We start from the raw sequence: 14,180 nt of genomic DNA, 5'->3' as shown, positions 1-14,180 counted from the left end.
CAAACAATGCCTTCATTTTTGTGCACTTTGGAATTCCAAAAAGTTAAAATTCTAGTTTAGTTAATTGGTAGAAATTTTTCATTGATAAACTTGTTCTCATAATTTCATTCAAGTTAGGAAATGAGATTGCATCTTAAAGTTATATAAATAAAGTACAAACTTCAAATAAAAATTGAAGTGTGGTTAACGTTCTCCTTGGTTGAAATGACTGTTTAAATGACTGTACAGTGTATGTGAATACAAATGGACACTTTCTCTTATTCATACTACAACAGTCAGCATTAACATTTGTCACAATAAAGAGTTATCTGTTCTTGCTGTATTTCTTTAATCAGATTCTGACTCAGAAAATTTAAATTATCTTTTTATACCCAATCCCCACCCCTACTTTGCAAACCAACATTTATTGGGGATTAACTTTCAACAGTTTTATTTTCAAAATTTTGCATACCAAATACCACTTTGTACAAAACATTAATACAAAATTTAAACAAAATTAGATCACTTGTATAGTTTTATCTTTATGATCGCTAACATTTCATGATTTGAATGTTTGATTTTCACAATAAAGTTTGCTTATATATTACTTAACTCTCTTATGCTTGCACTATGATAGTCAGAAAGACTAAGTTAAGATGAAAATGACAGCGTACTTACCTCCTACGAAGTTTTATCAACGTCAAGTGACTAAAACTACCGATTATACCAGATATAGGAAAATTGTTTTAGGATTAAGTTATTTGTATACATATGTTTTCCATCAAAAATTCAAATATTTGTCTTTTTTGTCGGAAAGCCCTAAACTTTCTCCGTGGGACAAAATCAACAGTGTTTGACACAAATTGTGACAAGAAAATTGTAAAACACTGTCAAATGGGGTCTAAGCTATGGGCTAGGATTTATTTTTACGAAAGACGATTTTAAGGTTTTGACCCAAGGAAATATATATAGATACCATTAGTATGTTATTAATTGAAGGCAGAATATATAGATTTAGGAAGATGTGGTGTGTCAGTGCCAATGAGACAACTCTCCATCCAAATAATATGATTGATTGATTGTAAGTGTTGTAATGCCACTTTCAGCACTCTGTAGGATTCATGGAGGCAAGTTTTTAATGGTGGAGGACTAATTTTAGAAAAAGTTTGACCTTCAGCAGAAAAATGTTAAAGCAAAATAAACACTTAGTGCAGTAAGAGGCTTATTTGGGATTCGACAAAGATTAAAGTTCAATTTGGTCAAGGGGAAATAACTTACTGATTACATATATTGTTGTTTGAAACACTAAATTATCTTGACTTGGAAATGGCTTTGACCATGAAAAAATGTTAGTTATAAAAAAAAGTCAGCATGTTACACAATTGGCTGCATAATATCATGTACACTATTAAGTAAATTGTTGATCATTTTAGATAATGGATTTAACCTTTTTATACTCACAAATAAATATTTTTAAACTGAATTAAGAGTTAATTCCTTCAAATATTTGAATAGAATTTGATCAAATTTATATTGAGTAACATAACAAAGGTTAAATATTTTGATGAAATTTAGCATGAAATCTGTTTTAAGTAGAATTAGGGGAGTAAATTCATATCGTAATGTTCTTAAATTCTCCGTAATTGCTTAAGTCGAGGTCATTCTCGTAAGACCACGAAGGTTACAGTCACATATGTTTGGCTTTGTGACAAATTGCTTGAATTGTTTATAAGTTGATCAGGGCTTACCTGGTTCTTGCATACCTGGAATCAGACTCTCTTTTGCCCTGAGTATCTGAGTAAAATGAGTGACTCTATCTTAATACCTAAGAACCCTTGCCCTCTAGGCGTCTTTTGGGTTATTTTTGTCGTTGTTTTTCTGTGTCATTGAAGTAACTGTCCACATTTTCATTTATTCATTTTCATTATTCAAAAATTTTCAATACATGCAGTGTAAGGAATTCTATTTTAAAAGAAAAAGTTACAGTTATGTTTTGTATTTTACTTATTTAACTTTTTTGTATCCAAGGCTTGCACTTGTTAGCATACAAATTGATTATTAGAAGTGGTGGATACAGAACTATTCTTAAGGGGCCCCTATCCAGTCATGCTTCAGTAATTCCCTGTATAATCAACCAAATTTTTCCAACAAAAAAGAGGGGGCAGTGCTTCCCCCCTGGATCCGCCTCTGTAGATTGTAATCTTAGAAAAAACATTGACACTGATATTGCATTCAGTGCTAATTTTGCAGAAACTTTTCAATTGCCTGCCTTATAAATACTGCATGTAAATCTTGTTATATGATTTGTTTTCTTTTGTTCTGTTTCTGTTCTTTGATTTACCTCTATTTTTCTGATACTGGAAAATAGTCTATTATACACCCTTCCTTTTGTACCTATAAACTTTGTACTCAAACTTCTGATAATGTCAAGTTAACAATGAAAGTACCTAGGCTGTGGTTAAGTATGTCTTTAACCTGTAAATATTACTTATATAAAAGCCTTTGTATCTGTCAATCACTCTATTATTATCAAGTCTTCAGATCTTTTAGGAACAATATAATTGTTGTTTATATTGATTTTCACACCTGCAAAATCAGCTTCCTTATTTAAAAAAAAACAAATTTTTTGGTGGACACTTGACATGAATTTTGCATGCAGTGCAAGGTTTATAAAGGGATTTAACTCTCTTTGATGATAGAATTAATTCACATTCTTGTTGATGTGTTTGCTCACAGTATTCCTGTGATGTAGTTTTAAAGATTTTTCTTTATACCATATCTACAGCTGAGAAGAAATCTAGTTTAGACCTGAAATCAAAGTGTTTTACTTATGATGTAAATTTTTTTAGAAACTGTGGAATTGTATATTTTTGTAGCTTTCAATTTTCTTTGATTGAAGTAAAATTGTTTTTTCCTGTCCTGGATATTATTTCGTAGATTTGGGCACTAGTCAACTCCATGCCACTTTATAAAAAAAAATGTATACCTGGTTTGATGTTTTAATTGGTCTACCTTTAACCACAAAATCAACGAAAATTGGGACCCCATGAAGAACAATGAATCAATCCTCAATATTATAATTTTTGGTATGTAGTAGGTATTGTATGATCTTGTGGAATTTGACCGAGCAGCAAAATCAGCTGCTAATAATTGTAACCTAATTTGTAGAGTTCTTTTACTAGTGTTTTACCAGGTGTGTTAAGATTTATACCCAATATGACAGCTCTCAATAATAATCTGGTATAAATCTTCTATGGGTCATTACAGTTTGACATACTTTCAATATTTGGTACTGTTTTGAAACCTTATATGGTGTCTCCTTTTCATAAGACAAAACCAGGTAATAGGTGAATGAGAATTGGCAGACATTAACCTTGCAGGGTGGTTACCTTGCGTAGTTAGTACTGTCTTTATTCTCAGGGGGTGTAGTCTAAGGTGGTATCAAAAATTCTATATCTGTATTGTTTAGATCCCATGGGCACATATTGGAGACCTAAGAAGGTATTTTGGCCTATTTATGTTTAGTCCTGAAAAGGAATGTTGCCTGTTTTATACCTGAGTTGTTGTATTGAGTAGTGATGGATAAAACTTCATTTAAAGTAAGTCAATAAATATAGAGGATTTTTTTTAATGTTTCTTACTTTCACTTTATTGGTTTTGATTTTTCAACGCAAAAATTGTAGCCTTTCTTCAGGTTTGGGAGATGACCCTGATTTTAACGGACAAAAGTTATAAATGTATTAGTTTTTAAAGAAAACACTTGAACCTCATGTCATCTCATTATTACAAGTATTCATCTTGTTGATGTGAATTATAGATTAACCAAATTGAACTTTTGAATAGATATAATCATTATAGCAAGCATTCTATTTTAAGATAATAATCCTAATTTGCGTTTAAAAATGTACCTCATACAAGAGATCTTTACAAAACAGATAAAACCAGCCTGAAATTCCTTTAACAAATCAAATATGTAGCTCTTAATTTAGTACTTGATGTAAAGTCATGCAGAGATATTCAGATACAACTCCGCCTTACCAATACAAAATATCAATATAGCAAATAGTTGAAAAGTTAGAGAGAATGAAATTTTGATCCAAACTTGAGTAGAATTTTGACAAAAGGTCACATTTTAACGTTTTTTTGCTTAATCATTCTCTGTCATAGAAATTGCTAAAAAGAAAAAGAAAAAAAAGTTTTAAAGTACAAATACATCATTTGATATGGTAACATGCATGATATAGAAATATACAAAAATTCAAATATAAAAAGACTTTTGTTTCATTTTGTTTGCCCAATATTAATGCTCTTCTGACAAGTATATATAAATAGCAAAGGGGAAACACCCTGTATTAGAAAATCTTTCAGTTTACCAATAAAGTGGTCTTTTACGTTTTAAAGTTTTAAAGACACTGAAATAACATATTCTTATGAATGAAAACAACTACTTTGATTATTGGAGTGTTCATTCTTAAAAGCATTTTCATTAAAACTGCTGATTGTGCAAATGCATGGGTAACTAAAATGTATTTGTAAGATTGTTTGACAATAATGTGATCCCTGATTAAGTGATAGGTTACAAATGTTTTCATGGAAAGTAAATGCATTATGTCACCTTACTGATTGGCAGATTAGGACACGAAAAAAGGATTGTTTAAATATACCAAAGTTTTTCCACCCTTCGATATCATCAGAATAGACAAACTTGTACAACAGTTTGAAGTTTCAGAATGTTCCGAGACATTTTTCTTCACAAACCAAGCAAATAATTCAATTAAGAGATTTTAAAAATGAAGTTTGATAAAATTTGGGTGAATCAGTACAGAATAAGTTTATTGACAATGGGGGAGTAGATTCATTAAAGATCATTGATAATCTCTATTAGACTTAATAGTCACAATGTTTTAAACTTGAGGGGGGAGGCAATTTCAATGGAGACCAACAAATTGTATTGATAACTGTTTTATTATTGAAGACCTATTATATTATATAAGACAGACTTCTCTAGAAGGCATGAACAAACTACCAATCTCAATACGACTATGGTTTTTTCTTGCAAGTGAAAATGTTACCAAGAAAGCTGTTGAAGTTACTTTAATTGTTTTCTGTGTATAAAGACTGAATTTTAAATGTGAAAGTTGAGCCCTTTAGTTTTGTAGAAAAAGTTGAAGGAATGATCTGTTTAACAGACAACATTTTATTTGCAGGGAGAAATATTGATAACCAAACTTCAACATCTTTGAGTATAGATCCAAAAAACATCTTTTAAAACATGAAAATTTTGTAATATTTTGTAAAATGAAAACAGGACATGCAGCTCCTTGTAATTTTAGTCATGTCTGTGTTTTGAGTTCTTTTATATTGATATATCTGGGAAGTATTTTACCTTGAAGTGTTAGAATTGCTGCGGTATTTGTAGATTTATTTAGATCAAGTGTGAAAAGCTTATTTATCATCCAAATTTGCATTAGTTTTAAGTGTAAATAGTATTAAACTTTCTTTTCAAAGACAAGTTTGACTTTTATCTTACTTTTAATCACAAGTAAAAGTCATTTGAAAGCTGCAAGTTTACATACGCTGCAAATTTAAACATTTGAGGGTTGTACAACACATTTTAAACAAATATTACATAACGGTTATTTCAAACAGGAGTTCTTGAAATTCTTAACATCCTTTCTTTAATTCTAAGTTGATTTATAAATGATTGTTTATTTTATTTTTATCAATTGTGGTTTGCTTGTTCAAGCATTAGACGTATAGAGGTTTATACATCTATGTTAAAGTAAAGAATGAGATGTGTTTGTGACAATACAACAAAGTCGGACCAGACCTTATGACATTTACTAAGAACAAAAGTACATCCCACTCTTAGAGAAGGAGCTATTATTGCAATCATTTTGTCTGTCCATTCTTTTGTCTAACATATATTCGTCACATTTTTCTCAGAAACTTTACTGTACAGAAATGAATGACATCGATCTTTGGTCAGCAAATGATGAACCTAACAGCTATAAGTTGTAACAATTTTGTGAGCACTTTTTAACTTTGTCAGATACTGGTACTTCAAAATTTTCAAATGAATCTAAGGTGGTACCTAACACTACAGGGAGATAACTCTGTAAAATCAGCTAAAGCTTATCAATGAACAAAATTACTGTTTGTCAAACTGCAGCTATATAACCAGTGTAATTTTTCTGATAAAACGGTTGGTTCAATTTTTTTGACATTTTTATATTTTTGTCAAAAGGTCAAAGAAAATACTTTGTCAAAATTCTATGAAAATTAAACAAGCCAAATTAATTTTTGTGAAGGTGTTGGGTACTTCACTATTTATTTATTATACTTCTTAACTGAATGATTTCATATTAAGTTAGCATATTTTTGCACTTGTAACATTTATGCCATTTATAAGCAGCCTACTTGACAAGGACTGAGTATCTAGTTTATTTATACCTAGTTCACTGCCAGAACCTCATGTTATGCCACTCTATTGTGGCATGTACTTGATGCTGAGAATGTTGTGCAATATTATAACTGACATGTCTTATTCAGTGATATTTTTGTTCATTTCAGAAGCTGAAACCAGCAAAAGAAGTTGGTATGTATTATTTATACAGATGTACCATGTATTCAATAAGCATTGAAAATTTACAACTCGAACTCATTCAAAAAGAATGAGATACCCAAAAGTAAATAAGGGAAATAATGATAAAAAAATGAAACTTGCATTACTTCAAAAAAACAACACAAGTTTGAATTTATTATTTTGTGAAATATTAAGCTCTCAAAATTAAATTAAAAAATAAAAAGTTACATCTATTCAGTGAGATAAGCAAATGGATACATGTCTAAAACAGCATAACATACATGTACCATTCTGCTTCAGACATCAAGATTAACAGTTTGTCCTTGGTTAGTACTTACATGTACATATCTTAATTACATGTAAATCTCTTTGTTTTATAGCCAACAAGTGTTTAGTGTTTTTATGAGATTTGGGGATCTTTGAAGATGTGTTTTTTCTTAGCTTTAATTGACTTTTTATACTTGTGTATGTAAATAAAGGACTAATTTATGATGACAAACTGGGAAGTGTAAATAAATAAAGGACTTGTTCTAAGTTGATAAACATAGATATTTTGGACAGTTGGTAAACACGGTGATTCATTTGTAATGTCACTTAGTTTACTGGACGATTTTAATGTAAACCATTTAAGTACAGTGGCTAGGTGGTATCAATGGGTTCACATCTCACTCTGAAAGATACACATTCCGTTGTTGTCCTCATTTTGTAGTGTGTTCTGGCAATACCTGATAAATCGTGTCCAACGTTTCTGCTAATATAATTTTTATACTTAGTCTATAAGTCCAAAGCACTTTCCTGGATTACTCGCATCTGGAACAATCAACCTCTCAACGAAAAAGTCAAGGATAAATGTTGGTTCATGATGGGACACTTTGGTTTGATAATCTTTGTATTGCACAACATTATTTGACAATATTGGCTGTAAAGAGAAAACAGACAGCAAACTTATAAAGTTTCTGTCAGATGTATATCATAAAAATGTCAACTAAAATAGAAACAATGATAAAAGTAAATAGTTTTGATTGACTCAGTTACCAGTGGGAAATTGTAGCACCTTTTTAAACATTTCAAGCCAGTAAAATTCTTGTGTTACAAACAAAGTATTTCCTTATTGTCAGTGTTGATTTAATTTGAATTCCTGTTGTTATTTGCTGGTTGATTTTAAACACTAAAATGATCAATATATTGATAAATGTATATAATTTCCAAGATATTAACTGATATTGATTCAAGGTGTGGTTTTTAAACCCATAAATAAGAAATGATCCTATTCTTATTTGTTTGACCAATAAGTTGTAAATCATTTCACATGCACTTCTATTGTTTCAGAGTTATTTCCCCTAGATGGTGTTCTTGCATCATTACACCTGTGATATTTTCTAGCTGGCATGCAAGATCATGAAGTAATTGAATTAAGCAGTGTATATATGCATCATTTATATTGTTTGATATAAAAAAAAACTTTGTTGAAATGTTATTCACCAATGAGCGCCATATAATACGAAGTCAGAAATTCAATCTTGCATGTTCTATTATCTACAGATGCCACAATGTCATGTACTGGTTTACAATACTCAAACAATACATATCTTTGTTTTACCCATTTCCTGACTCTTTAAATTGAAAATGGCACATTCTTGACAGACATTCTGCCCTACCATATGTACTTGTGCACCTCTTGTTTTTTAGCAAATATGATAGACGTATAACATATGGGAAAATGTGTTGCTAAAAGATATTTTATTGAGTACATAGGATAACAAGATGAACTTGTGATTATTTTTTTGGAGTTTCCCATAGAAAATTGATTTATTATATCTTAATTGATTTTTTGCTAAACATTTTGTAGATAAATATTTCATGCATATTGAAATTATTCAGGACATGTATGTGAAATTAAAAAGCAGCTTGTGTCACTTAATCACAAAGCATTGAGAGTGGACATTTTGAGTCCTGCTAGAGGGACGGTGTTTTGATACAGGACACAAGTTTGGGCAAACAGGTCTACGGTCTTCAACATGGAGCCTTGGCTCACACTGAACAGCAAGTAATAAAGGGCCCCAAAATAACTATTGTAAAACCATTCGAACGGGGAAATCAACGGTCTAACTTATAACTACAAATCAGAAGATTGCAATTTTTTACATGTAAGGAAGTTAAAATTTTGATACTTTGATACTTTGAAAATAAACTTATATGGAAAGTTTGTCAATGTAAAAATGTTGATGAGAAATTTAATTTTTGAAGGTCATACAGTGACCTATACATTCAAGGTCTGTGGTGGATGATAAGTGGGTTTTAACTATTATTATGCTCTACAATTATGGTCCTCTTAAACTTTGTGGTAGTAAATTTTTTTTGATTCTGTTATATTATGCAAATAGTAAAATAAAACAACTAAATATAATAAACGTTCACTGTCAATTTTATCCTGTCTGTTCACTTTAATTTATTAAAAAAACAGGAAGATTTTCATGTGGAGATACAGAGGGGGCTTTTATCCTCAAGATAATACTCCCTCCTTTCCCAATATGATAAAGCTCAGGTTCTGTCACTGTATTTGATCATTGTCTCAATTTCATACAGAGAAACATGACGAGATTTCTAAGTGAGTTATCTCCCTTTCCTTTATAGGTGAAATCAGTTATATCAAACAATGAAAATCTAACCTTCTTTATCGGGAATCCTTTAAAAGGTGTTTTCTGTCCAATTACATGCATGTTATAATGAGGACATTAAGGTCAACTGATATCACCCAATGTTTATCAAACTTCTAATACAGTTCTCCTGTGAAAAGATACAGTTGTTGGATAAAATGATCATAAAATAGTAAAATCTTTTTTTTTAATAGACATTGGTTAATTTTCAACTTGAACACATAATCCATTTTTATAAGCCTTAAGATTCCTGGCACCTAGAATAATTTTTAATTACTAAAATTGCATATTTTTGTTTGAGCTCCTCCCCATTTATTTACCGCCTCCCATGCTATGTTTTACAAGCAATTATCCCGGTGATGTTACATCTCATTATATAAATATAATCTGTACATGGCTACAATCACACCTTGTTATAAACCTGTTCTAAACCTATTGCTAGAAAAGTATGATAAGTGGCAGCCTTTACTGAGAGTGGGGTTCAAACTTATCGTTAAGATAACATTTAGGAAACCTTCCAGCAATTGTCCACAAATTTATAATGTTCAGATATAATAAGCTACCATTGATAGACTTCTAACAACTTTCATGTGCCGGTGTCATTCAATTTAACGATAGTATTGGTAGTGATAGTGAAGAGTAAATACAAAACCTACGTCGCCTCTCTATAATGACCATCACAATCTGCTGTCTCATGTCATCGGATTTACAACGGGGGTCCTTGTTCAACTGGTCACCTATTGTTGTCAGCGTTTAAACTGAGCAACTGATTTGGAAGGATACTTATAATTAAGTGTGTTAACATGGTTTAAGAGCTCTCATCGATGCTGTGTTTATTCTGGAATATATTTTTGGAATCAGAAAATTTGTGCAGATGTTGTTTTTGCAAATGATTATTTCAAGTAACAAAAATGTTTCAGTATAGTGGTACTTTTGATTATTGTGTTATATATATGGTGAGGTGAAACAAATATACCATTTGAATTTTTCGTTAAATTAAGTGAAACCATTTTCTTTCACATGGGGATCTATGTTATGTGAAATTTAGACTTAAAAAAGAAGAGGGCTTGAAGACATGGAAATAGTTGGATTATTAATGTTATAAAAAACTTCATTTAATTTGTTTTAAATGGCTCGTTACGAATTAATCCGAAGTTTTAGTGAAAAACTAAGAGGAATTAGATATTTTGCACTTGAAGAAGCAAGAGATAAGAAACGAGCAGGTATTTATAAACATTATTTTTCCCAAAATTTATAATTTTTTAAATGTATAGAAAAGCAGATTATAAGGATTAAAAGTTTGATTGTATAATAATCAGTAGCAAATATAACTTGTATAAATTGTAAAAATTGAACCACAGAAGGAAAAACAATTGTATAGGAATATTAAGGAACAATGTTGTGTCATGGAAAATGCCCCTTTAAAAAAATGATTGAAAGATATTTGTAACATTTTGAACACATGGAGATTATATAAAACATGAAACAAGAAAAAAAAAATGTTTGCATACAATTTAAAATTTCCTGTCAATAGATAGCAAAATACACAGAATATTAATAAAAAATGTGCTTTCTCATAAATTTATCACTTTAAAAGACTGCCAGCACTTATTCTTGAAGGAACTCTCTCTAACCTATAAACTGGTAAATGTAAACATTATAAAGTTGTCAAATTAATGAGAAAATATGGAGAAATTTGTATCTTTCTTTATGACTACTATCTAAATGAGGTTCATAAATATCTGTTACTGTTAGATATTATGGTGTAACTTAATATGAGTTATCTCCCCTAGATAAACAACAATAAGCCTAATTAAGATTACTTATCTCTTTTCTGGATTAAAGAATTAGTCAGATATCTTATAAATCAGCTTATCTTTTTGAAAATACCAGGATTGCGTAATTATTAAGTGACAGAACAAAAAAATCTTTTTTGTGGATATTATTTTCAGGTGTCATCATTACATGTATGTTAGTGATAAATTTGACAATATGAAGTGAAAGTTTTTAATTTTTTGAAAAGGGAAGCTAGATGAGTAATGAATTCAAGTACTATAACATATGTTTTGAATTAATTGAAGTATATTGGAATAAAGGTAATGATCTATCTAATACTTAATTGAATTTTGTTAAGATTTATAGTATTTCTTTAGAAAGGTGCCAAATTATCTGTCCTTTGATGTTTTAATTGAGTCTACAGAAAGTGGTGTTTAATCAAAGACTAACAGCGATTTAATATGCCGTTTTCTAAAATGTTCTGTGATTTAGGATATTTAAGTACATAATTACATAATTTTGCAGCATCTTACGTAAAGAAACATTTTGGTACTTAGAATTCTGCTGGAATGTTTGAGGTTTATGTGTATTTCTTTAAGAGGTAGACACATTTTACTGTAAAACATTGCTTGTATTTCAAAGGGCTTTCAATAATTTAAAGTAGGAGTTGCTAAATCAAAACATAGTTTAGTGTTTCAAAAGAGACTATTACATGATATATCTTTTTATTTTATTTTATTTCAATTTTGTTGGATATTGTCCAATATTCTGTATTTATAGATATAGAGACATTTATCTTTTCATTGTTATACCTTACGTTTTTCTTATTTATATGAAAACATGTGCCATACAAACTATTGTACAGTCTGCTGAAAAAATGAGCATATTGTGCAACCACATGTTTGTTGATAATGACTGCTAAAAAGTATCAACTGTGCTGTGCCACATGTTCTTTCTTGAAAAGAAATATTTATATAAATACCATTCTAGACATTTGGAGAATTTTGTATTTTCTATGAAATGACTTTCCATACATTTTCATAGGTCTTTAGGGTTTGTTTGATTTTAAAAGTTAAGACATAAAATTCAGAAATTTTGGGCGTAATTTATTATTACAAATCCTTGATCCCTTCCAGAATGCGAAATCCAATAAATAATGCAATTACAAAATATTAATGAAGGAAATCCATAATGAAAATACGAATTGTTAACCTGGTACTGTTGCATTTTTCACATTAATAAAAACATCGCCATAATTTTTAAATTTACAGCATTTGCACAACACTGTATTAATGTAATGCAACAGTCCTAAATGTGATCAACTGTAAAGTTTAATTGTGTCCATTTAACTTCCTCCTTCTCCCAAGAGGTTTAAATAAATATTTTTATAAAATGTCAAAGTTAATGAAGCATTAGTATACCATATAGTTCGACCATGTAGTGGCAGGTACTGCTCATGTAACATATTATCACAGGCTATATAATCTACTAACGATTTATGGTGGTCAGTCGGTAACTGACATGTACTGTCACCTTTGTAATTAATAAACTGTGTCGGCAAAAGTTCACCTGTAATTAAAACTACAGGTAGGTGTGTGGGGTAAATCATAACAGTAATGGTTTTATGAAATAACCGTTTATTGTCTTTGGGGCTTGTTTCTTTTTTGTTGTACATGTATGTAAGGCTTGTTGTGAAAGGTTTATGCATATGTTTAAATTACGGACTATTTTGTGGAATAAACACCGAAGGATTTCAGGTAAATGTTTTCTTCTATGCAGCAATATTTAATTTATCTACTTTCATTTTGATCTATAGTATAGAATTTATATTACTTGCACTTATGTAAACTTTGTTTTGGTAATATTTATTTCTACTTATATGCTTAAAGATTGTTAAAAGTACATTAACTGATTTTTGCCCTAGTCATATATATTCCCTAAACTGCTGAATAATGTTTTAAATGTAAATATTTTTACTTAGAGGTCATTTTTTTGTCCTAGAGCTGATTGAAGCCTTGTTTTAATTTTGGTGACCTCCCCTTGTAAATTTCCATGCTATAAAATGCTAAATATGCTTTATGGTACGGCATGTGGAACGTGACGGGGAAAATTTTCTTTGTCTAAGTGGTGTAAATCTTCACTGGTTAGCTGATAAAATAAAACTTTATTTACTAAAGAACTGTAAAAATACTCCATAAATTTGTTTTGGTAGAGATGCTGCCAAATTTTCTGCCTTTAATGTATATTTAAGCGGTAATTATCCACTCAACTTCAAGTGTTCTTGACCCAAAAACACAAATCAAGTGGACCTTTAGCAAACTATATGGAGGGTTTATAAAACAATAGTGTGGCGACAGATATTTGACGTGTCGAACAAACAAATAAATTCTTTTTATCAAACAATTGTGGTAAAAGTGTGTTTGTAGTTTAAACGACAAAAAAGGTCCATAGAGTCTTATTTTAAAACACTTTCAAGGGTTTGTTGATTTTTGTTTAGGGTGGGGTTTTATTCAAAGCTGTACTTACAACTCAACTTGGTTAAGAAAGGAGAATATATTATGTGTTTGTATGAAATATTTACACAAAATAAGATCTTATGCAGTTGTTTCTGACTTTGATGTGGTACACATTTTCGATATTCAGGTTAAAAGGGAATGGAAATATATTTTTAGCTCACCTGGCCCGAAGGGCCAAGTGAGCTTTTCTCATCACTTGGCGTCCGGCGTCCGTCGTCGTCGTCCGTCGTCCGTCGTCGTTAACTTTTACAAAAATCTTCTCCTCTGAAACTACTGGGCCAAATCAAACTAAACTTGGCCACAATCATCATTGGGGTATCTAGTTTAAAAAATGTGTGGCGTGACCCGGTCATCCAACCAAGATGGCCGCCACGGCTAAAAATAGAACATAGGGGTAAAATGCAGTTTTTGGCTTATAACTCAAAAACCAAAGCATTTAGAGGAAATCTGACATGGGGTAAAAATGTTTATCAGGTCAAGATCTATCTGCCCTGAAATTTTCAGATGAATCGGTTAACCTGTTGTTGGGTTGCTGCCCCTGAATTGGTAATTTTGAGGAAATTTTGCTGTTTTTGGTTATTATCTTGAATATTATTATAGATAGAGATAAACTGTAAACAGTAATAATGTTCAGCAAAGTTAGATTTACAAATAAGTCAACATGAT

General features: G+C 30.5%; 1 protein-coding gene across 4 annotated transcripts in view; it reads left to right on the top strand.

Annotated features, from left to right (window-relative positions):
• The window catches only part of LOC134696665 (rho GTPase-activating protein 7-like), a 118,097-nt gene that overhangs the window by 61,650 nt on the left and 42,267 nt on the right, over positions 1-14,180 (top strand). For all 4 annotated transcript variants that reach the window (XM_063558581.1, XM_063558580.1, XM_063558582.1 and 1 more), the window contains one exon: positions 6,553-6,577. In XM_063558581.1, coding sequence (XP_063414651.1) covers positions 6,553-6,577 — 25 coding nt within the window. The remainder of the gene's footprint in view (positions 1-6,552; positions 6,578-14,180) is intronic.

The sequence above is a fragment of the Mytilus trossulus genome, chromosome 14, assembly GCF_036588685.1.
Source record: "Mytilus trossulus isolate FHL-02 chromosome 14, PNRI_Mtr1.1.1.hap1, whole genome shotgun sequence".
NCBI lineage: Eukaryota > Metazoa > Mollusca > Bivalvia > Mytilida > Mytilidae > Mytilus > Mytilus trossulus.
Note: the sequence above shows the minus strand (reverse complement) of the source record. Positions and strands in the feature narration are given on the sequence as shown.